The sequence below is a fragment of the Pan paniscus genome, chromosome 8 (assembly GCF_029289425.2).
Source record: "Pan paniscus chromosome 8, NHGRI_mPanPan1-v2.0_pri, whole genome shotgun sequence".
NCBI classification, from domain to species: Eukaryota; Metazoa; Chordata; class Mammalia; order Primates; family Hominidae; genus Pan; species Pan paniscus.
Genome location: NC_073257.2, coordinates 116,956,144 through 116,979,418, shown reverse-complemented (window position 1 = coordinate 116,979,418; position 23,275 = coordinate 116,956,144). Strand labels below are relative to the sequence as shown.

Here is a 23,275-nt window from a genome sequence, read left to right as displayed (position 1 = left end):
GTTCCCTGAATGAATAAATAAATCATTAATTCTGCTTCATTTTATAATTAGGAAAAAAGAACCAAGAGAGGTTTACTTGTTTCCCTAGATCACACAGCCTCTCAGTGGAAAAACCGGAATTAGAATTTAGGTGTCTACTCTCCACGTCTGCCTGTCTGTGAATAGCTAAAAGACCATATCTCTTTATTGCTCAAAAAGATAAACACAAATTGCAAACATGGCTCCCATGGAGATTGAGCAGAAAGAGTGGTACCTAATGGCTGCTGGTGCCCACACTTCAGCCAGGGCAGTGCAACCCTCTACCAGGGCTTGGAGAGTCATTCATTTCAACACCCTCCCCAGGCCCACCTATCTGCCTGGGCAGATACTGCAGGCAGGCTTGGCAAGTCCAGTGTCATCAAGCAAGAAAAGACCTGGATGCAGTGCTGAGGGTACTGGATAAGTCTGTCTGCTCAGAGTACAGTCCCTGAGAAGCAGGGTACAGGATGTTACCTGACCTCATCACTGATGCTAGTCTCTGGTCTGCTCTACCACCACAGTTACAGTCTGCTCCTCCACCACTTGTCCGGGGCCACTAGACAAGCCACTTGACTTCTCCATTTCTCAGAATCATTCCTAAATTATGAGCCAAGTTAGTCTGGATCGGGGACCAGGGAAACAGAGCAAAAGCTGCTTTGTGCTCCAGAGATGGAGGCTGGGGTCTGAATGAGCTGAAATGAGTCCTAGCTTTTCATCTATCTCTTCCTGTATCTTAAATGTGAAACAAGCAGATAAAAGAGGCAGGTAGAACGGAAGGTGAAGTGACCAGAGATTGATTGGTACCATCCATATGTGAGACTGCAGCTGGGGGAAATATAATTGCTTCATGAAGCTTTATCATTATAAACAGGCAAGGATGGCCATAGATGGCTTGGTGTGCAACATGAACTGTGGCTCAGGAAGCTACCTACCTGTTCCCTCATAGGTCCTCTTCAACCCACCTTCACCAACCTATCTCCATTCATTCTTTTCCAGATTATAACTTACAGCCTTGCACATACCACCTTTCACAATTCTGGGAACTTGCAAGTTTCTTCTCTCTATCCAGAATGCTCAGATAATTTCCTACTAATCCCTAGTACCAAATCAAACATTCTGTTTCTGAGATGGTTCCCCTAACTTGCTTAGGTCATTAGTCTCAATCTCATTTATGATTCAACACAATATATTCCCAACTCCATTAAAGTCCTTGTCAAAGTGTGCTAGCAACATTCTAATACTTGTCCATCATTTGAATAGTCCATCATTCAAATACAAGTCTAGAAGCTCCTTGATGGTAAGGATGATATCACATTCACCTGTGTGTCCCCTCAGTGCACAGTATACATAGATTTTAAGTAGATGTTGATTGGGTAAAAGCATAAGTAAGTGAATGAATAAATGAATGAATGAGAAAAGCAGGAATTGCTATAGAACTAGAAGTCAGAAACTATGCCTCCTAGCTTTTATTAACCAAAAATATTAATTTTAGTATTTTTAATACAAACATATTTTTCAATGTACACACAGTGAGTTTTTGGCATAGAGTTCTGTAAGTTTGAACAGATATATAGACTTATGTAACCACCACCACAATCAGGTTACAGAACAATGACATCATCCTAAAAAATATTTCATGCAGCTTTTCATGTCAAATACTTTCCCTACTCTGGAAACCACCAGTAAATTCTCTATCTACATAGTTTGTCTTTCCCATAAGATCACATAAATGGAATAATACAGCATGTAACCTTTTGAGATTAGCTTATTTCACTCAACATAACACCTTTAAAATTCATGTGTTGTTTCAAATATGAGTAATACCGAGTAGTGTCCTATTTTGTAGATGTGCCACAGCTTGTTAATACATTCACTCATTCAAAGATATTTGTTTCCAGTTTTTGGTGATTATTAATAAATCTCTACAGAATTTGTGTACAGGTTTTAATGTGAATATAAATTTTTCATTTTTCTAGGCTAAATATATAGCAGAAGTGGGATTGCTGGGTTTTAAGATGTGTATAACTTTATAACAAACTACCAAAATATCTTTTCAGAGTAGCTGTACCATTTTGCATTCCCACCAGCAATGTATGAGAGTTCTATTGCTTTACTTCTGTGCCAGCACTTGATATTGTCATTTTTGTTTATTTTGTGATAACAATAGATATATAGTGATATATCACTATGGTTTTAATTTGCATTTCCCCAATGTCTAATAATGTTGAGCACTGTTTCATGTGTTTCTTTGTAATCTTTATATTTTCTTTGCTAAATGATCTATTCAAACTTTTATTTAAAGAGCTGTTTTTTATTGCTATGTTTTAAGCATTCTTTATATGTTCTGGCTACAAGTCCTTTCTTGGATATTGATTTGCATGTATTTTCTCCCAGTGTTTTAACAGTATCTTTTGAAGAGCAAAAGTTGTAAATTTTGATGAAGCTCAATTTATCAATTATTTATTTTATCAATTTTGCTGTTAGTGTAATTTTAAAAAACTCTGTCCATCCCAAGGTCATAAAAATTTTCCCCTATGTTTTCTTTTAAAAGTTTTATAAATCTATGTTTTATATTTAGATCTATGATCTATTTGGAGTTAAATTTTGTATAAGTTGTGAATCATTGTATAAGTTGTGAATCATAGGTTGAAGTTAATTTTCCCCCAGATTACTGCCCAATTGATCCAATACCATTGATTGAAAATAATATCCTTTCTACACCGAATGTGTTATATCCTGCAACCTTGCTCAACTCACATATTAGTTCTAGGAGATTTTCTCATGGATACCTTAGGATTTTCTACATAGGCAATCATGTCAATGAGAATAACAAGTTTTATTTTCTTCTTTGCAGTCTATATGAATTGTGTTTCATTTTTCTTGCTTTATTGCACTGCCTAGGACTTTCAGCATAATGTTGAATAAAAGTGTTAAGAGTAAATATTCCTGCCATTTTACTGCTCTTCGGGGAGAAAGCATTCAGTATCTCATCATCAAGATGATGTTAATTTTAGGTTTTTTGTAGATGTCCTTTATCAGAAGTTTCCTTCCCACTAGTCCATTGGGAGGTTTTTGTTCTAACTTGCTTTTTTGTTTGTTTGTTTGTTTTTTCCTATCGCCAATTAGCTATGTGAATCTGGGCAAATTTGAGTTAAACTACCATGTCAGGAAAAACAGTAAATAAAACATTTTTGTATTTTTGATGATGCTCAAATGATGGTAGAGATGTGTGTGTGTGTGTGTGTGTGTGTTTGTGAATGCACAAGTGTGAGGGAGCACTCATTGCATACCACAAAGGAAAGGCATTATGCATTTTGTTAGGGTATGTAAATAAAACATGCCCAGACTAAGGCAGTTTTGCTATGTGTACTTTCTAAATAAAGTTGAGTTAGGGACAATTTACTAGATTGAAAAAGCATTATTTTAGCTATTAAAAATTGATTTTAAAAACCCTATAATTCCAGTGGAGGATTTATAATGAAAAAATAAAATAAAATAAAAAACCTAGAAGATGGAACAGAACTAATATATTCTATACTTTAACCTAAGTACAGCACATGACATTTATCTCTGTTATATTTCTGCCTGCCTTTATTCAATTATTGAATTCTGGCAATAGGCCAGAAACTGTTCTATGTGTTTTGCATTTGTAATCTCATAAAATTTCACGGAAGCCCTGCACCATAGGCCTCATCCCAATTTGGACCAGAATTCTTGAACTTTCATAAAATAAATTTTAGCTTAATGTAAGAAACTACATTTTTTTAAAGAAGCTGTCCAGCATCAGAAAATAATGTGTCTTAAGCCTGAGCTCACGAAGCCTGAGAATGTACTGTTAGAGTTTTGGGAGAAGGGATTCCTACACCAGGTCAGAACTCAGACCATCCTCCAACTCTGAAATACCATGACCATGACAGATCACAAATATGGCCTAAACAGGTTGACTTAGGAGGCAAAACCCATGCGAGAGTTGTCCTGAAAACTGGCCTGTGGGTCATTTTCTGAGACTGGCTATTTGCTGTCCTCCTCCTGTCCTTCTATGCTCCCTGAAACCCCTACATCTCATTCTTCTCCCAGTTTCTTTCTCAGCCATAAGAATTGGATAATATAATTTTGAATCCAGGCTCCACCACCCTTATGATCAGTAATTTAAGTGTGTGACAGTATCTTCTTAAATTCCCAATAGCTCTTCAGTTAAAAAATACATTAAAAAGAGTGTAGGTCATCCCTGGCTGTCTCACCGATTTACATCTATTTAAGGATCAAATGAGATGAAAAGTAAGGAAGGAGGAAGGGAAGGAAGGAGGGAAGGAGGGAGGGAGGGAGGGAGGAAGGAAGGAAGGAATGAAGGAAGGAAGGAAGGAAGCAAGGAAGGAAGGAAGGAGGGAAGGAAGGAAGGAAGGATGAAGGAAGGAGGAAAGGAAGGGAAGGGAAGGGAAGGGGCAAGGAAAGGAAGGAGGGAAGGAGGGAGGGAAGGAAAAAGGGAGGGAGGACAGGAGGGAGGGAAGGAAGGAGGGAGGGAGGAGTACAGAGTGGCAGAAATATAGTAACAAATTCTGATTACCTTCTAACTCTTTAAAAAATAAAAATAAATCATATAAAACATATTCCCCCAAATGCATATTTCTGGCATGCATCTACGGTTGGCCTCCAACAGTAGATTTCTCCTGCAGAAAGCACATGCAGTTTTACTTAAACTCTGAACGATACCACAATGCCAACAGCCAGGTCAAAACAGAATCGCCTTCCATTTATACAACATTTTTCAGTTTCTCTAATATTCATCTTCTATTTGATTAACCTATAATCCTGGGAGGTGCTCCGGGCAAGGATGAGTATTCTCAGGTCACAGAGGAAGTTACAGCCCAGAGAGGTTAAGGAGTTTTTCCTGGTATCAAGGCCGGAGGGTAACAGAGCCGAGTACCCCAACTCACAGACAGGTGCTTGTTCTGCTGCACCTCTGCCTCACCACTAGTAGATTATTTGGCTCTGTTCTCAATCTATGCTAATTATATTTTTTATATATTTTTGTTTAAGCTGATTTTATTTTTCCTGGATGGAGAAGAGCCCTTTAAGTATAAACAACTCTGAGAAGAATAAAATGCTTAAATTGTTACAAAATGATGCTTTTTCAGTCCAATTTTGTGTAAGAAGTACACAGCTGAACAAGGTACACAGCAGGTCATGTGTTTAAAATCCTGCAATTGCACTGCTAGAAGAGTCCCTTGTTTGTAGGGATAGTATAGAACTTGCTCATCACTTTCTCTCTCTCTAGGGCTTAAAATTATGTCTGACACTTAGCAGGCCATCCCTAAATATCTCGAATGGATGAATAAACAGTTTTGCAAATAATGCCCCATTACATTTTTTGGTAAGGTTGCCTATATAAAGGGTTCATACTTTGAAGCAGGCAGCCCTTGCAATTCGCCATGTGAATGTAAAATACCATGATGAGTTATGGACATTCCTCTTCAAATTACTCTGAAGATGCCAAAGAAATTACAAACAGGAGCCTCAAAATTCATTGCATTAACTCATATCCCCAGACAATTCATTCCCAAGAGTTTGTTTCAATGAAAAGTCTCCCTTAGGAAAGGACTTCTCACCCTTACTCTGGGAATTAAGGATGGATGTGGCTGTAATGGAGCTCAGAGCTTTTCATCTTCCCAAGATATTAAAATGCAAATTGGGGGAGGACAGAGACCTGCAGGCAGATCTCCCTGGGCCTAGCCTGGCTGTAGCAGAACTCACATCCATCCGTGGTCCGCACCTCCATGTGCACCAGGTCCGCCTCCTTATCCAATCCGGCCACCGACCTGGGAAAGGAAGGGAGAGACAGAAGCTCAGTGACAACACCGATAGCAGACAGCAAAGTGGGATGCACTCAGGGCCAACTGCTACTCAGAAATCCACTTTCTCAAAGAGGACCATCCTGCAGTATGGGAACCAGCAGAATGTGGCCACTGGCAGTCCCCACAGTGTGGCTGCTCCTAGGAACTGTCATCTGTAAGGGTCATGAGACATGAGTACTGAATGGTCAATAAGTCAACGATTCAAAGAAAATAGAGAAGAATACAGAGTGCATAGTCATGCTGGTCTACACCTTGCTCCTGGCCTTCTCCACCTTGCACCTTCCCAGAAGTTCTCCCTTCCCCAGCATCTTCCATCTATCTCCTCTGTCTTAACTTTCTTGACTCCTTCCACCACTTCCTCCTCCTCTGCCCTCCCACTTTACCTGCCTGTTCTACCCGATGGGGAACATGGTATTGCCTCAGTTTGGGCTGTTTGCTTCAAGATATTCCTTCCTTCCTGAGTTTAATCCTAGGTCTCCTTCTTTATTCCTGCCTTGAAAATAACAGAAGTTTGGCAATAGACATTCAAAATCTGGTCTGACACGGACAAAATTCTCCTGGTGAGCAAGGTGGAAAACATTAAAGGTCTCTCTGGCCAACACCTAGAAGATGGAGGCCTGAGAATCCCTACAAATAATCCTTGTGGACCTCTGACCTTCCACACATAAAGCCCCGTCAGCTGTCTCCTAAATTAGAGACCTAGGCCAGAGTAAGGCCCCAAAAGTCCACTGAAAAGAGCTGACACACACATTAAAAACTCATTTACTAAAGATCACACAATCCACTCTCTCTGGCAAGCTCTTACTTATAGTCTAATGACTCAGAGTTTATACACTATTCTAAGATTTGTATTCCGGTTTTCCAGTCTTCAGCAGAGAAGCAGCAGCAAGTTAGAAATTAAAAGTAGAATTGAAAATGGTGAGAACCAAGAGCTGATACTTGGATAGCAAGAGAAATGGAAAACTTATGAAAAAGACCTAAGAACTCAAAACCCAATCTTCCATGACACAAATCCCTACACTTCTCAACAGCCCTGGGGGCATTACTGTAACACAGCACAGTTCAGTGCTGACATCTATGTTGCGGGGCTGAAGGCACAGAAGAAAAGAAACAGGGGCTGATGGCATCCAGGGTACTCTGTTTAAGAAATTAAGGCTGCAAGTGGTATGTTTTAGAAAAACTAAAATGATTTTTATTGGTTAAAATAAAATTATTACTTCTTGAAAGGTCGAAATTTAGTCATCTGAAAGTTCATTTATGTAAAACACTTCTTTCCCCAAAGAGGCTGAATAAATGAGGCTTTACTCTAATGGGTTATTTTTCCCAGTGATCATTGACATTCTATCGTTTCCTTTTTCTTTACCTCATTTTATCCTAACAGCAGACCCCTAAGGTAAGGAAAGCAGGCATCATTAGTCATGTTTGACTGAAGGAGAAATTGAGGCACAGAAAAAAATGGATGTCTGCCTAAGGCCACACAGGGACTAGGCCAAAATTAGAAAGACTTCCTGACTTCCAGCAGGAAGAGTTCCAACGTCCTTATCCACTCATCTCCCTGCCCCTCTCCTTCCCTAGTGAACTCTCATTCCTCTTTCCAAGCTCACTGGGCCTTGCCCCTCCAGCAGTCCTTCCTTCCCTAGTATCACTGCAGAGCCCTTTCCCTGCTCCCAAAGCATCCTTATCCCAGTGGTTCTCAGACTTTACTGCTAATGACAGCCCTGGGAGGTAACTCTGAAATATACAGATGCCTGTGTCCTCTTCGCCAGACCAATGAAATAAAAACTTTCACAGATGGGACCAAGGTGTCAGTATTTTTTAAAGGTCGCAGGTGATTTCCATGTGCAGCCATGTTTGAGGAACTGCTTTGCACAGCACAATCAAATCATGTATGCAATTGCTAATTCATTTCTGTGTCTTCTCTATTTGGATATAAACTTTAAAGTAGGATCCTGTCTTATTTATTTTTGAACCATTGGGACCTATGTGTGTAGTACATATTAGGTGATACTGAAGTGTTTACTGAATTAATAAACAATCTGATCTACCTGTGTTAATGCCAAAATTTCAATGTAAAACACTTGAGGCCAGACACCCAGAGGACTGAGGGTACCACAAGGGACTATATGGATACTTTATTTGGTCTGAAGCCACCCGGTTTCTTTCTTTCTTTTTTTTTTTTCCCAAAAGAGAAATGTCTCATTTTGTTAACCCAATGTATCCCAAATATATCTGACCACTGTAATATTTTTAAAATTTTTACTTTAAGTTCTGAGATACAGGTGCAGAATGCGCAGGTTTGTTACATAGGTATACCTGACTTCAAACCATACTACAAGGCTACAGTAACCAAACAACATGCTACTGGTACCAAAACAGATATATAGAACAATGGAACAGAAGAGAGGCCTCAGAAATAACACCACACATCTACAACCATCTGATCTTCAACAAACCTGACAAAAACAAGCAATGGACAAAGGATTCCCTATTTAATAAATTGTGCTGGGAAAACAGGCGAGCCACATGCAGAAAACAGAAACTGAACCCCTTCCTTACACCTTATACAAAAATTAACTCAAGATGGATTAAAGACTTAAACATAAAACCTAAAACCATAAAAACCCTAGAAGAAAGTCTAGGCAACACCATTCAGGACATAGGCATGGGCAAAGACTTCATGACTAAAACACCAAAAGCAATTGCAACAAAAGCCCAAATTGACAAATGGGATCTAATTAACCTAAAGAGCTTCTACGCAGCAAAAGAAACTATCATCAGAGTGAACAGGCAACCTACAGAACGGGAGAAAAATTCTGCAATCTATCCATCTGACAAAGGTCTAATATCAAGAATCTACAAGCAACTCCCTGTTTCTTTATATCATGCTGGTACTCTCAGGATTAGAAGTTTCTCAGTTGTTATTCTTCCATTCTCTCCCTACGGTTACTGGCAGAGTAGCATTCAGAGAATTGGCACCATACTGACGAAGCCTGATTGTGGTTAATGAATACTATGCTCTACTAACAAAGAAAGAAAAGTCTCTGCCTCTTGGGAGCTTAAAACAAGGCAACAAAACCAATAAAACATGCAAAGAAACTCTTCCCTCATCAGGAAGGCTTACTTCCTTCCATCTAGTTAAAATCTCACACATCTTTCAAGGTTGAAAGCAAGAATCAAGTCCTCCTGGAAGCCTTCCCTCGTCACGCCAGCTCACACTGATCTCTCTCCTTTATACTTCTAGAGAACCCAGAATGTAGATCACACATCCTCCAGCACTTGCGTTATTAAGTTGTTCTCTTGAGTTGCTCTTGGCTCACTAGAGTGGACACCTGTGGTTTGGGTCTGCTCAGTACCCTTTCCTGTCATCCTTTATGGAGCTGTCTACCTGACTCCAGCTATGTGCTTTTGGCCAGGCTGGTCAATCACAGCAGCCCATGCCTCTGAAGCCCTGGAATGTCACGTGATACAGTAGGGTCATGAGACATCTTGGCTATGGTGATCAGGTGATCACAACTTAGAAGACATCCTCAAGATTTCTCTTACTGAAGCTGTTAGGAAAGAATTGTCTCTCAAATCTTGTCACCAGGAGAAATATTCCTTGCCTGATAGGAATATCAGGTCTATAAAAATGATGTACATATACAGAGAGAAAAAAAAATTGACAGTGTGACAGAGAAATAGAGAGAGAGGTGGTAATATGAAGACAATAGCCAAAAGACAGAGAGAAACAGAAACACACAGAGATAGAGAAAGAAACAGAGAGAGACAGAGACAGTTCATGCACATGTGTGCAGCTTCACATACATTCACTACCCTACCCTCCCACACACACATACATCTAGAGAATCAGAGAGTCAGAGGTTCACACAAACAGGGAAATGCACTAAGAGACAGACAGACCACTAGACACAGCTAAAGGTCCTTAAATCTGAATCCATTTCTTAGTTCTATCTCAGGTTTGCAGTTTCTTGATACATACAAGCCCATAGGGTGCCTTTGTTTGTGAAGGTGTGTGTATGTTTATTTGCTTAAGCTATCAATTAGAAATAGAATGATTTTTATAAATATATGCAACTCACCAGACAGTAAACTTCCTAAGGCCAGAGACCCTAATTATCTTTCTTCAATATTTCTCCTAAGCTCCAGCACTGCTCAGGATTAGGCTCCCCTTTGGGTGAAATGATAGGGGTAAGAGATTTGTACTTCAAAACTGCTCTGTCCCCAGGTCCACAGGGGAGGAAATTAAGCTGCTCAGCTGGCCAGAGGTATAGTAAAATAACTTGGATGCTGAGGGTAAGAAGAACATTCTTCACCACAATCTGAGCTGTGGCCTGAGGCCCTCCTCCAGCCCACAGAGGGAAGCCGCCGCCCACCTTCTGCCATGTTGATGGCGTTAGCATAGGGCTTTTCAATGTTGGCACTGTTGACATTTTGAGCTGGATAATTCTTTGTTGTGGAAGATGTCCTACTCATTGCAGAATATTTAGCAGCATCCCTGGCCTCTACCAGATGCAGTAACACTCTCACACAGTTGTGGCAACCAAAAATGTCTCTAGGGACTGCTAAATATCGCCTGGTGGGGATGGGTGGCAGAATCACACCCCGTTAAGAAGCACTGCCTTGGCCGGGCGCGGTGGCTCATGCCTGTAATCCCAGCACTTTGGGAGGCCGAGTCGGGCGGATCACGAGGTCAGGAGATCGAGACCATCCTGGCTAACATGGTGAAACCCCGTCTCTACTAAAAAAATACAAAAACAGCCAGGCATGGTGGTGGGCGCCTGTAGTCCCAGCTACTCGGGAGGCTAAGGCAGGAGAATGGCATGAACCCGGGAGGTGGAGCTTGTAGTGAGCCGAGATGGAGCCACTGCACTTCAGCCTGGGCAACAGAGCGAGACTCCATCTCAAAAAAAAAAAAAAAGCAGCAGCAGCACTGCCTTAGCTGGACACGCTTAATTGCTGCTTGCACTCTGCGCCTCCCCTAGTAACAAGGCAGCACAAATAGGCATTCAAGAACTGCACTTCCTCACCTAACACAAACTGCTGAGAAGCCCATGAACTTACTGTTATTTAGAACCATAACAACTCACCAGGAAACTATCTGACATTCATTGGGTGTAAGCAATCAGGTCCCTCGTCTTAAAGTCCCAAGTCTCCACTTCCAGAAACTCAGTGCAAGGGAAGTACGCACAAATACACCAAGCAAAGAAATACATGATGCAAACATTCAGAGTTTTCTTCTTTAAGGAAAAGTGAAAATCATAAGGGTTAAACTTGTGGAAATGTTTGGGAAAGTATATATAATAATGGTGATAAATGCTAATGGGTATTGAGACCATTCCTGTGTCAGGCATTGTGTTCGGTGTTTATAAGATTAAGAAAATGTAGCATTATCTTCATTAATCCTCAAAATGAACTTTTAAGGAAGGTATCATTTATCTAATTTTTCTCTTCAGTAAAATGAGAATATCACATAATAACAATTCATTGATATTGAGAGTACACTATGTGTTAGCTATATTTAAAATGTAAATGTTGATTTTGTTTAATCCTCTCATCAACTCTATGAGTTAGGAATGATTTTTTCTCTACTTAAAAAGGCACAATTAGTCATAAGAGCTTAAATAACTTGCCCAAAGACATGTAGCCACGAAGCAACAAAACTCAGACTCAAACCAGGCAGGTGGCTTTGAGCCATAAGCTTAAATTCTCCTGTAAGCTGCCTCTCCTAGCTGGTGAGAAGAATGGGATTTGTGCCCATCCATCTCTCCTACAGTAAGAATCATAAACATCATGCCTCATTGCCTCCCTTTCTCCAACATGTAAGTCTCTTTAAAGCAGCATTTAGGAAATACGAATGCATTCTGTATACATTTTCAATATTGCAGAAAATTTTGGTTCTAGACTACATGAACTGGAAGTCACTCATATTGAAGGTAATTGGTAAGAAGGAAAAGTTGAGAATAGAAAAAGGAGGTTGGGCCAACAGTAGAGGAGTAGTGAGTGAAGATTTTTGCAAAGAAACCTTAAGAAGGATTAAACATGGCTGAAGAAAAGAAAACTTGGGGCTTGGGCTTCACTTTTTTGAGGTCTGTGATGATAGAATGAGGTGAGGCATGTGTAAGAGGGGCCGTGACATTGCCACAGGTATTAGGGAGGGGAGGAGAGGCATGCCTGCTCAGATATGCCAAGCAGGTTAATAATTGCCCCTGGCACCTCTTCCCTCTCAAGCATCCAAGTTCCTTCACATTTCTAGGACCAAATTTAGGCCAGGATAGACCAGAAGGCCATGAGCAGTATTCAGTGCAGAACTAGCCTCAGGACACATAAAGCTCCCTGTGCTTAATGTCTGCAAAAGAGTAAAGATGAATTTTCAAGCATCCTATTAAAACTGCCTGAAAAAAAAAACTCCTAGAAAGTTTCTAGAAAGCATCAGATAGTAAAGATAAATTGTTTCAGTATATATTATTATTGCTAATGTAAACAAGTAATCAATAATGCCTTTATTTGAGTATGCTGTATTCCTACTTTTAATTAAATGACTATAAAACAAAATTTTATAGGACAAAATAAAGATGTGAAGATCAGGTATGAATTTATGAAAATCCTATGAACATTTAAAAAGTTCATAGGCTGGGCGTAGTGGCTCACGCCTGTAATCCCAGCACTTTGGGAGCACTTTGGGAGGCCAAGGCAGGCAGATCACGAGGTCAGGAGTTTGAGACCAGCCTGACCAACATGGTGAAACCCTGTCTCTACTAAAAATACAAAATTAGCTGGGTGTGGTGGTGTGTACATGTAATCCCAGCTACTCAGGAGGCTGAGGCAGGAGAATCACTTGAACCTGGGAGGCAGGAGTTGCAGTGAGCCAAGATCGCACCATTGCACTCCAGCCTGGGTGACAGGGTGAGACTCTGTCTAAAAATAAATAAATAATTTTTAAAAATTACTCAATCATGAATTCTACCACAGGGATTTTCTGAAGACTAACATTAATGACTGGGGAAAAACTAACGTTTTCCAGTAGATTTTTCCAGTCTTCTTCAAGAAGGGAACTAGGATCAGGCCCTCTGTGTAAACTCTTCATCACATGTGTGCAAATAGTGATTTTTAGTTTCCACATCTATAAAATGGAAGTTCATAATACCTACTTCATAGAGTTAGAAGAATTAAAATGAGCTAAGTAGTAATCCCTGAGAACAGTGTCTGACACATATAATGCAGTCGTTACATTTTAGCTATGACAATATTATTTTCTATTTGAAGGACAGGATAAACTAATATACTTTCCTGCCTGTCTTCTTCCCCCAACTCCCCGACTGATACTTCTACATTTGTTAAGTAACTAGTAATGGTAGTGTTTTTCAAGGCACTAGATATAAGAAGCCCCTGCTACTAAGAAGTTCAGTTTAGGCACCTTCTCCCTCTCTAGATTGAGTGTACATCACAAATCCTTGGAACCAACTCTTCACAAGGCTCCTGTAACAATCTGGTCTCCTCCCCAGTGGAGAAATCTTTGTACTGAGTTGAAATTACCTTTATTCCTCCTTATTAGACACAATGCTTGACCTCACAGGCTTTTACTGGATAGTGTATCAATTGATCCTATTATAGCACTTGGCACATGGTAGATCATCAGTAAATATTTGTTGAATGAACGGTTATAACACTTTCATTCTGTTAGATAAACTTCATAAGCATGGTGTTTGCATCTCAAAGACAAACTGTCTTATGGCCAAAAGAGGTCTCACTTTCCTGCCTGTGTCCCATGTCATGTTTACTTTGTAGATTGTTCGCCTTCCTGAGGGTATTGTCATTAATTGGATAACAATTAATGAGCTCAATAATAGCACAAGAATCATCTGAAAATCTCCATAATTGGGAGCCCTTCTGAGTTCTGACCAAAGACCAAGAAAGGATGCAGGGAACAAAAGGAAATAGGAAGCCACAGCCAAAACTCCAGGGAAGAAATGGAATCAGCTCCTAGAACCACAGACTCACAGGTGCTACTAATAGAAGTGCCAGAAAAGGTCAAGTGGCTTCAAACTTATTTTTAGCAACTTAACCCTTTGTGCAAACAGTCTCCAAATCCTACCATATAAAATAGGTCAGACAGGAACTTCTTGGGAACCATAACCGCTCACCCAGCCACGACAGTCCTCAAGAGAGCTGGACGCTACAACCTCAGAAACATCACAATCCTGTCCAACCCCATTCATGCCATAGACCAGAAACCAACCCTTTGCAAAGACACAGCTAGAGCTTGTGTCAGTGGCCCTAGAATCCAACTTGGAACATTAGTACCAGCCTCTTCATAACACACTTAGCTCTTGGTCTTGGAAGGGAGTGGCAGGACCAAGATCCTTTGTGTTTTTCTTCTTTGTGAGTATTATTTCCAGGGCAAAAACTTCCCCAGGAATTAAAAACACTGAATATTGGGGTATGCATGAGGGAAATATTAAGGGTAAAATACTGATAAGGTCAAAGTATGGATGCTTTATAAACTGATTAGCTAGATTTTAAATTTAAAAATGATAATTTTATTAATATTATTTTAACCGACAAATCATAGTTGTATACATTTACGGGGTACAATGTGAAGTTTTGATATACTGTATGTATATGCTGTAGAATGATTAAGTCAAGTTAATTAACATATCCATTACCTCATTTATTTGTCATCTTTTGTGGTAAATAAATTTGAAATATACTTTATAATTTTGAAATATACAATACACCATTTGTTGAACAGGGAGTCCTTTTCCCATTGCTTGTTTTTGTCAGCTTCATTGAAGATCAGATAGTTGTAGATGTGTGGCCTCATTTCCATGCTCTCTATTCTGTTTCATTGGTCTATGTCTGTTTTTGTACCAGTATCATGCTGTTTTGGTGCTGGGATAACTGGCTAGCCAAATGCAGAAGATTGAAACTGGACCCCTTCCTTATATCATATACAAAAATCAACTCAAGATGGATTAAAGACTTAAATGTAAAACCCAAAACTATAAAAAAAATCCTGGAAGACAACCTAGGAAATATAATTCTGGACATAGGAACTGGAAGATTTCACAATGAAGATGCCAAAAGCAATTGCAACAAAAGCAGAAAATGACAAATGGAATCTAATTAAACTAAAGAGCTTCTGCACAGCAAAAAATCTATCAATAGAATAAACAGACAACCTACAGAATGGGAGAAAATATTTGCAAACTATGCATCTGACAAAAGTCCAGCATCTACAAGGAACTTAAATTTACAAGAAAAAAAAGAAACCATTAAAAAGTGGGCAAAAGACATGAACAGATACTTTTCAAAAGAAGATATATATATGGCCAGCAAGCATATGAAAAACAGCTCAACATCATTGATCATTAGAGAAATGCAAATCAGAACCACTGTGAGATACCATCTCATGCCAGTCAGAATGATGATTATTAAAAAGTCAAAAAATAATAGATGCTGGTGAGGTTGAGGTGAAAATAGAATACCTATGCACGTTGGTATGAGTGTAAATTAGTTCAGCTGCTGTGGGAAGTAGTGTGGTGATTCCTCAAAGAGCTAGAAACAGAACTACCTTTTGAAACAGTAATCCAATTTGTGGGTATATACCCAAAGGAATATAAATCATTCTATCATAAAGACACATGCACGTGAATGTTCATTGCAGCACTATTCACAATAGCAAAGATATGGAATCAACCTAAATGCCCATCAATGGAAGACTGGATAAAGAAAATATGGTACATATACACCATGGTACACCATGCAGCCATAAAAAAGAACAAGATCAGGTCCTTTGCAAGAACATGGATGGAGCTAGAGGCCATTCTTCTTAGCAAACTAATGCAACAACAGAAAAACAAATGCCACATGTTCTCACTTCTAAGTGGGAGCTAAATGACACAAAGAGGGGAACAACAAACACTGGGGCCTACCAGAGGGTGGAGAGTGGGAGGAAGGAGAGGAGCAGAAAACATAACTATAGGGTACTAGGCTTAGTATCTGAGTGACAAAATAATCTGTACATCAAACCCCCATGACATGAGTTTACCTGTAAAACAACCCTGCACATGTACCCCTGAACCAAACATAAAAGTTCAAAAAAATAAAGGCACATTGAGACCAATTAAAAAAGAAATATACAATATGTTACTATTGACTATCATCACCCTGCCGTATCTCAAGATATTTCCCCAATTCACATCACAAACTTTCTCCTCCTTTATGTCTTTGTTCAAGCTGCCTTTCCACCTGAAATATTCATTCTAGTCCACTCTACATATTCCCTGCTTATGGCCCAGCTCAATATTTAGCTTCTGTGAAAGCTCATGACCCGGGCTGAATATTAGAATCACTTGAGGAACTTTCCAAAAATATTAAATACAAATGCATAGGCCCTACTTCCAGAAATTCTGGAGTAATTGGTCTGGAGCAATAGTCCTCTCATTCTGATTCTGATTGTAGCAGCTAGCATCAGAATCTTCTGGTGGGCTTGTTGGAACACCGATGCTGGGCTCCACCCTCAGAGTTTCTGATTCTGGAGGTCTGGGTGGGGCCCAAGAATTTTAAGAAATACATAGATGACATGATGATGATGGTCAAGATTCACACTTTGAGAATCACTAACCAGGAGTCAAGTCCAGGAATCAATAGCTTTTAGATGCTCTTGGGTGATAGGAATGTGAAGTCAGAGCTGAGAATCATTTATTAGAGCCCAAGATACAATCTCAGACTGTAACAGGTGCTCCTTTTCACAGATCACTAATGCAGCTCAGAGCATAAATTCCAGAGCCAGACCCTGGGTTAGAGTCTTGGCTCCATCACTCAGTCACTGGGGGATTCTAGGCAATTTGCTTAACTTTTCTATGCCTCAAATTTTTTTCATCGGCACAATGGGGAGGTAATAATGGCACCCTTGTCATTGTTTTTATGAGAACTAATTGATTAAATGTATGTAAAACATTTGGAAGAAAGAGAGGCACATGTTAACACTTTGCAGTATGTAACACTTAGTATGATAGTGCTCAAAATATCGTAAGTGCAACTAATATTTATAGAACACCTTTAACGTACCAAGAATTGTACTATTAATTTAGATATATGACCTCAATCTTTAAACAAACTTTGAGATAGTAATATAATCTTTTTTTCTTTTTTTTCAGATGAGGAAATGGAGATTTTGAAATTTCCAGTTGTGTAACTATTGACACAGAGTGAGAAACAGAGATGGAGCCTGGATTCAAGCATAGTCTATCTCACGCCACCTTCAGTTATTTGTATACCTGATTTTTGTCTCCTTCTTGATTTCATTCTTCTTAAAGACAGGCTCTAGATCTGACTAAATTGCATTTTCTTCTAGTGCCTAGCACCGTGCCTCCCTGTGCATTTCTTAAATATCTGTTAAGTAGATGAATAAATACATGAATGGGAACAATAACCCCAGCAGTATGTTTAGGATAAATGTTGAAAAGAGTCCCATAATATGGTGAAACAGATTTCATTCATTTAATTAATCTCTAGGCAATTAACTGAATAAAGTCTTCATTTTATATTATTATGCTGCTATTTTCACCATTTATCCTCAAAGCAATATTGGAGCTGTCAAACACAGTCATCTGTGATTTGCTTGACAAATGTGATCGTCCTGTGAAAACGCTGGGGCAGCAAGAACTCAGGGATCTCATCCAGCTCAAATGAACACGGCTTCTCTCGTGGGCACTTTGGAAGATTTCCTCCCAAATTATAGATATTCCCCCTGCCTCTGTCAACTGCTCCCTAGCCCCAGATTCACAGATTTTTAGGTGCAGACACGGACACCCATGTCTGTACCATGAGGTCCTGCCACTTGTCAGCAGCTGAGTAGATCAGGCTACACCCACACACCAAGCTGCATCAAAGAATTCTTTTCCCAGACTTTCGGGTTGGTTTACGAGACCATAACATGAGACTTGAAGCAATTAGTCTTGGATATCTTAAGCTGGTCTTCCAGATAGAAGAGCGAAGCAGAGACAAGAGACAAAAAGAGATCACTCTGTGAGGTCCTAGGATAGGGTTCTGCCTAAAGTCTAACTATATGTATTTATTACTTGGATCCTAATACCATCCCTCTGTGTGTGTGTGTGTGTGTGTGTGTGTGTGTGTGTGTGTGTGTGTGTGTTTAATTTAGTCAGTTTCGTGCAACCAGAGAGTCATTACCGATACACCCCCTAGGAAGTTGCTCAGAATATGCACGATCTTAATGACACCTGGATAGCTATTGCCCCTTCATCCTTCTGGTTTCCCCAGCAAATTAAAAAGTTCACTGACTAGATTAGTGTTCTTCATACCATAGGGTTGGGACTTATTAGTGGGTCATGAAATACACTTAGTGAATCACAACACAAATAATGTTTCATAAAATAGAAGAGACTGGAATAGAAAATATTAGAGTGCATCTCATGTGGTAGACTAAGTACTTTTCATGTAACTTTTGTTTACATGATAAAAACACATAAGTTTATATTGGGTCACAAATATGACACAATTCCTACTAGGAAAGAAGGAAGGGTGGAAAACTATATGGTCTAATTTAATCTGATATCTTTATACATTCTATATGGCTGGAACCAAATGCAGCAGCCACATGAAATACTTTCAGGGCAAAGCATATGCATGTCAAGAGGCCAATCCCCACGGGTAGAGAAATTCAATTTGATTAAAGAATCTCAGTGAACTGTAGCCACCACCATGTCATATGCTGGCAGTCGCCATTTTAAATGGAGATTTGGTCCCTGGGATTTTATGATTGTGTTAAAGTAGTGAAAATCCACGAAAATTTACCTAAAGACAGCTGGACAACTGCTCTACTAGGAATAGGACAAACAGTCGCTTGGCAAATACTTACTGAATACCTACTGTGTGTAAGCACTCTGGGAACTGTTACACAGCCTACCACATGGCCCATTTGTTTACAGCATATGTGTGAGTTACAGCCTAGCATAGCTCCAACGAACAGTTCCACAAAGGGTTGGGGCTTCAAAAGTGGGTATAAAAGAGAGGAACATCTACATGAGGCACAAATCGTCCTGCTGGCCCACAAGTTGGCCCTGTGTCTCCTAAAGCAAGTACTTCCCTAGGGCTGCCTGTGCACCCAGCATGGAGTCCAGTGATGATGTGAAGGTCAGGAGGCCAGGGTGGATGGTGGGGTTGGTAAAGTGGAGAGTATGCAAGTTGAGAGAGAAACAGGTTTATAAAGGCCATAGAGACGACTTAAAGGAAAACAATTAGGAATGAACAAAAATCTCACCGCCCTGCAATTCTCAGTCTCAAGCTCAGGATAACAGGGTACTTGTGGAGATTTCGCTTACACACTGGGCATCATTTCTAACTCACGTGCATTTTTAGACAAAAGTTCGTCTCTTCTATAGTCCAGTGGTTCAGAGAGGAGCTTTGGTATCATAGGTCCTAGATTCTAATCTCAACTCTAAATTTATTAATTGTGTTACCTTGGGCAAGTTATAGTTAACCTCTCTGAACCTTCAAATTGATATAACAATCAAAAATCTTCCTGATTTGGTCTTGGAAATGATGAAATGAAATGATGCAAGAACACATTAATGAACATGTACACCAGGTTCCAAGCACTTTATGGAACATACAGAGACACAGAGGCACACATGTGCACACACACTCATTTCCACACTTCCTGATTATGTAGAAAGTGACTAATAAAAACTTGTGTTGGAACGTAATGGAAAGAGCACTGGACTGGTATAAAGACCTTGATTCTGACCACGGTCACACTGACCAGCTGTGTAGTTTTGACTAAGTTACTGATCTCTTTGGGTACAGTCTCTTCCTCTGCAAATTGAAGAGGTTGCTGGGGCTGGGAGCTTTAAGGAGACTAGGGATCCCTTCCCTCTGTGGTCTCTGGTGTTCAGTGACTCCACAGCTCAGGAGGAAGGGGGCATTATGATTTTCCCCTCTGCACTGACAGCTGTTACACTGCTGATTGTTAGAAAGCCTCCTGTTCTGCTCCACCCCTTCTCGCCCCCCTTCTTTATAGGGAAACTAATGAAGCGAGTATATTAAAAGGAAAAGGAATTTCCTGCTGGTGAGGTCCCCAAGGTGTCACTCCCCATCAGCAAGGACCACACCCATTAGGAGAGGGCTTCTGTGAACATCCCTGTGCTGCCAGAACCCACCTGCACCTACCCCTAAGCAGGGACCAGAGGATGGAACAGGGAGGGCATGGGCAGATGAAGGAGATGCTGGGATCAATGCATAGGAGCTCCCAGCACTTGGTATTTCACAGAGCATGTTCACATTATCTAATGTTAATAGCCTTCATCTTAGGAGGTAGACATCATTGCTCCCATTCCATAGATGAGCAAACTCAGAAAGCTGAGTCACTTAAGATCCTAAGCCAGGCGAAGGCAGAGCTGAGACTCACCCTGGGTTCTGCTGACTGAGTCAGTGCTCTCCTTTCAGTAATGTGGGCTTTCCATGCTACCTCTCAGATGAGCCACCATGCCACATGTAATTAGATGCAAGATTATGTGGTACTGACTGGAAGTGCTGGAGGAATTCAGGGAGTTAATTATAAAAAGGCAAAGGGCATTAAGGAGACAGCTTGGGAGGATGAGAGGATGTTTTGTGGAAGTTCTGGAGAAGAAAGAAAAAGGAACCAGGTGTATTTATAGGCTAATAATGTGCACAAGGGGGAAAAATGTGCTGCCTTGGGCAATTTTCATCAAGTTAATGGATGTTGCCAATTACTGTGGTAACATTTTTAATTGTATCTCAGCTCTGAAGAGAATAAAATCAGAATTTCCTAGTCTTTGCCTCGGGACTGCTAGGGGCATGCATTTTGGTACATGATATCGGTGTAGACAGACCTGACCAGAGTCTACACTGACAGCCCACTTCCTGGGAAAGCCTTACTTACAGCTATCCCAGACCCAGACTGAGGTTGGAATCAATGGTAGAAAATGGGCATCTGCTTTACGTGTTCATAGTATAAGTGGGAAGACAACAGGGAAGAGGTTGTAACCATATGGGGACCCCCAGGAAGAAGACAATAACCATAGTAGCCCCAAGGGTAATGTAACGATAGCTAGAGATTTGTGCACTATCTTATGAGAGACATGTTCCTGCGACAACATAATGCTCTGTGTGTGTTATCTCACTGAATTCATGATTTGAATACTGCCTGCCTCCCCTCTAGACTACACGTTTCTTGAAGGGAGGAATCTTGGCTGCTGTGCCCACCATGATAACTTCACCTCCTAGCACGAAACTGGCACTCAATTATATTGTTGAACAAATGATCAAAATTCCGACAAGGAATGTACTATGTTTGTCTGCATTTTATCAATGAGAGACTAGAGACTCAGATGAGCTAGGGACTTGTCTAAGTCACCGCAGCTGATAAATGACAGCTCCCAATTCAAACACAGCTCACAAGGACTTGGCTCCACAGCACATCTGGTGATGCACCATGCAGGCTTGTCTGGACAAGACAAAAAGAGAGCAAAGAAAATGCCTGGCATGTATGAATGAGCTACTCTGTGGCAGGCACCTTATTTCTTTATATCATTTAATGTGAAGAAGTAACCTATAAAGTATGTATTTCCCACAAGTTGAAAATGTGGAAAATGAGGTCTTTACTGAAGGACAGTTTAAGTGATTTTCCCAAGATTCCTCAGGCAGCAGAGGAAAAGTGGGAGGATTGAAATGATTCCACAACCTAACCTCAGGAGACTTCCCTTTACTTCATGGCTTCTCAGACAGTTACACACACACAGATCAAACTGCATCCTGAAATCACAAAACACCGAGGGAAAGAAAATAAACGTCTGTGGTTCCCTGTTCCTTCAAACAAATCCTTTAGGGACCACCTGGGAACAAACTGTGACACGAGTAATTCTTTTCTGATGCCACACCCCCACCCAGTCCGAGGTACCAGCTCCCCTGGCAGAACTCTTCCCTCTGACTTCTACATCCAGTGGCTCCATGCTTCTCACCCCCATGCCTCCCACGCTCATGCCTCCACTCCCTGCCCCAGAACTGAAGATAGTTCCCCACTTAGGACTGCCCTTGCTGCCTAACATTCTGTGCTCTAAAATCAACTACCAGTAGCCTCATGGAAAGGCCCAAGCCCACAGCCAAAAACAGCCCAAGGAAAGAAGTGGAATAAATAAAAAGATCTTCAGCAACAAGCAAGGGCATCTTGGGTGGGGCTGCAGAGCACACCAGCATTAATCAGTTAGACCCTCTACGTGTGTACCAGACTGAACACCCTGTGTCCAGCGTCATTCTCTAAGCAGGAGAAACAAGGGTGAAATATCCCCTTTGCCTAGGCCTGGAAGGGGTCACAATCTAAGTGAACATAGGTATCCAAATCCCCCTGCAAGATCTCCGCACCTGGAACCTGCACATAGAACTCATGTCACAAGCCCAGTCTTCCTGGTGTAGAAAGCTAAACCTGGCTGATCTGAACAACAGCCAGCTCCAATTAATCATCACTGGTCCTTTCCTGTCTCTTCCTCAGTGTGACCTTGTTCAGTACATTTTATTATGAGGTAGTTAACACCGTATAGTAGGGTAAAGTATGTAGTTTACACAGAGAGAACTGGGTTTAAATCCTGGCCCCACTACCCAATAGCTATATGACCTTGACATGCTTCCAACCTCTCTGGGCCTCAGAATCCTTGTCTCTGAAGAGGGAATAACAGCAATATTTACCTCGCAGGGTTATGGTGAAAGTTAAACCAGATAATACTGTGACACCCTTAGCATAGGCTTAGGAGTACTCACTACGTGCCTGCCATCAGTGTTTGTGGTCTTCCCAAGGGATCATCAGTCCTTGATCCCAATTATTGTCATGTATCCTCAACCCCATTTTGCCTGCATAAATCCTGCTGTAGACACATCATCTGGCTACGGGGAGAAACAGGCAAAATTGCCAGATCCTATTTACACACAAGGCTATTTAATCTACCTCCTCACCACCAAAAAAAAAAAAAAAAAAAAAAAAGAGAGAGAAAGAAAGAAAAGGTTTCCTCCTAAGCCCCAGCACATTCCAGTGGCAATATGTGAAAAAGTCTAGGCCCTGGAAAACAGGGCAAAATGAGCATGCATAGCACACGCATGGTCCTGGCACAGAGCGGTTAGCCTCCTGTGAGATACTGCTCATGCTCGTATCCATCAGCCTGGGAAGGGCTGCTCAGGGGAAGATCAAGAAGTCACACCCTCTGGGACAATTAAAATTAAAATGAACTAGACACTCAGGAATCCTCTCTTTGGAGTCATTCTGCCTAGTCTGGGGCTGGGGCAAGATCACTTAATAGGCGCTTTTTCATCTTTAATTTCTCTGATTCAGAAAGTTTACTAGAGCAATTGCTAAAAGGGCTAATGTGAGAAGATGA

The 23,275-nt window shown here is 40.7% G+C and overlaps 1 protein-coding gene across 1 annotated transcript in view; it reads right to left on the bottom strand.

Annotated features, from left to right (window-relative positions):
- SORCS3 (sortilin related VPS10 domain containing receptor 3) overlaps positions 1-23,275 on the bottom strand; it is a 616,732-nt gene that overhangs the window by 163,974 nt on the left and 429,483 nt on the right. Inside the window, exon 6 of the mRNA XM_003825558.7 lies at positions 5,770-5,834. Within this exon, the coding sequence (XP_003825606.2) occupies positions 5,770-5,834 (65 nt within the window). The remainder of the gene's footprint in view (positions 1-5,769; positions 5,835-23,275) is intronic.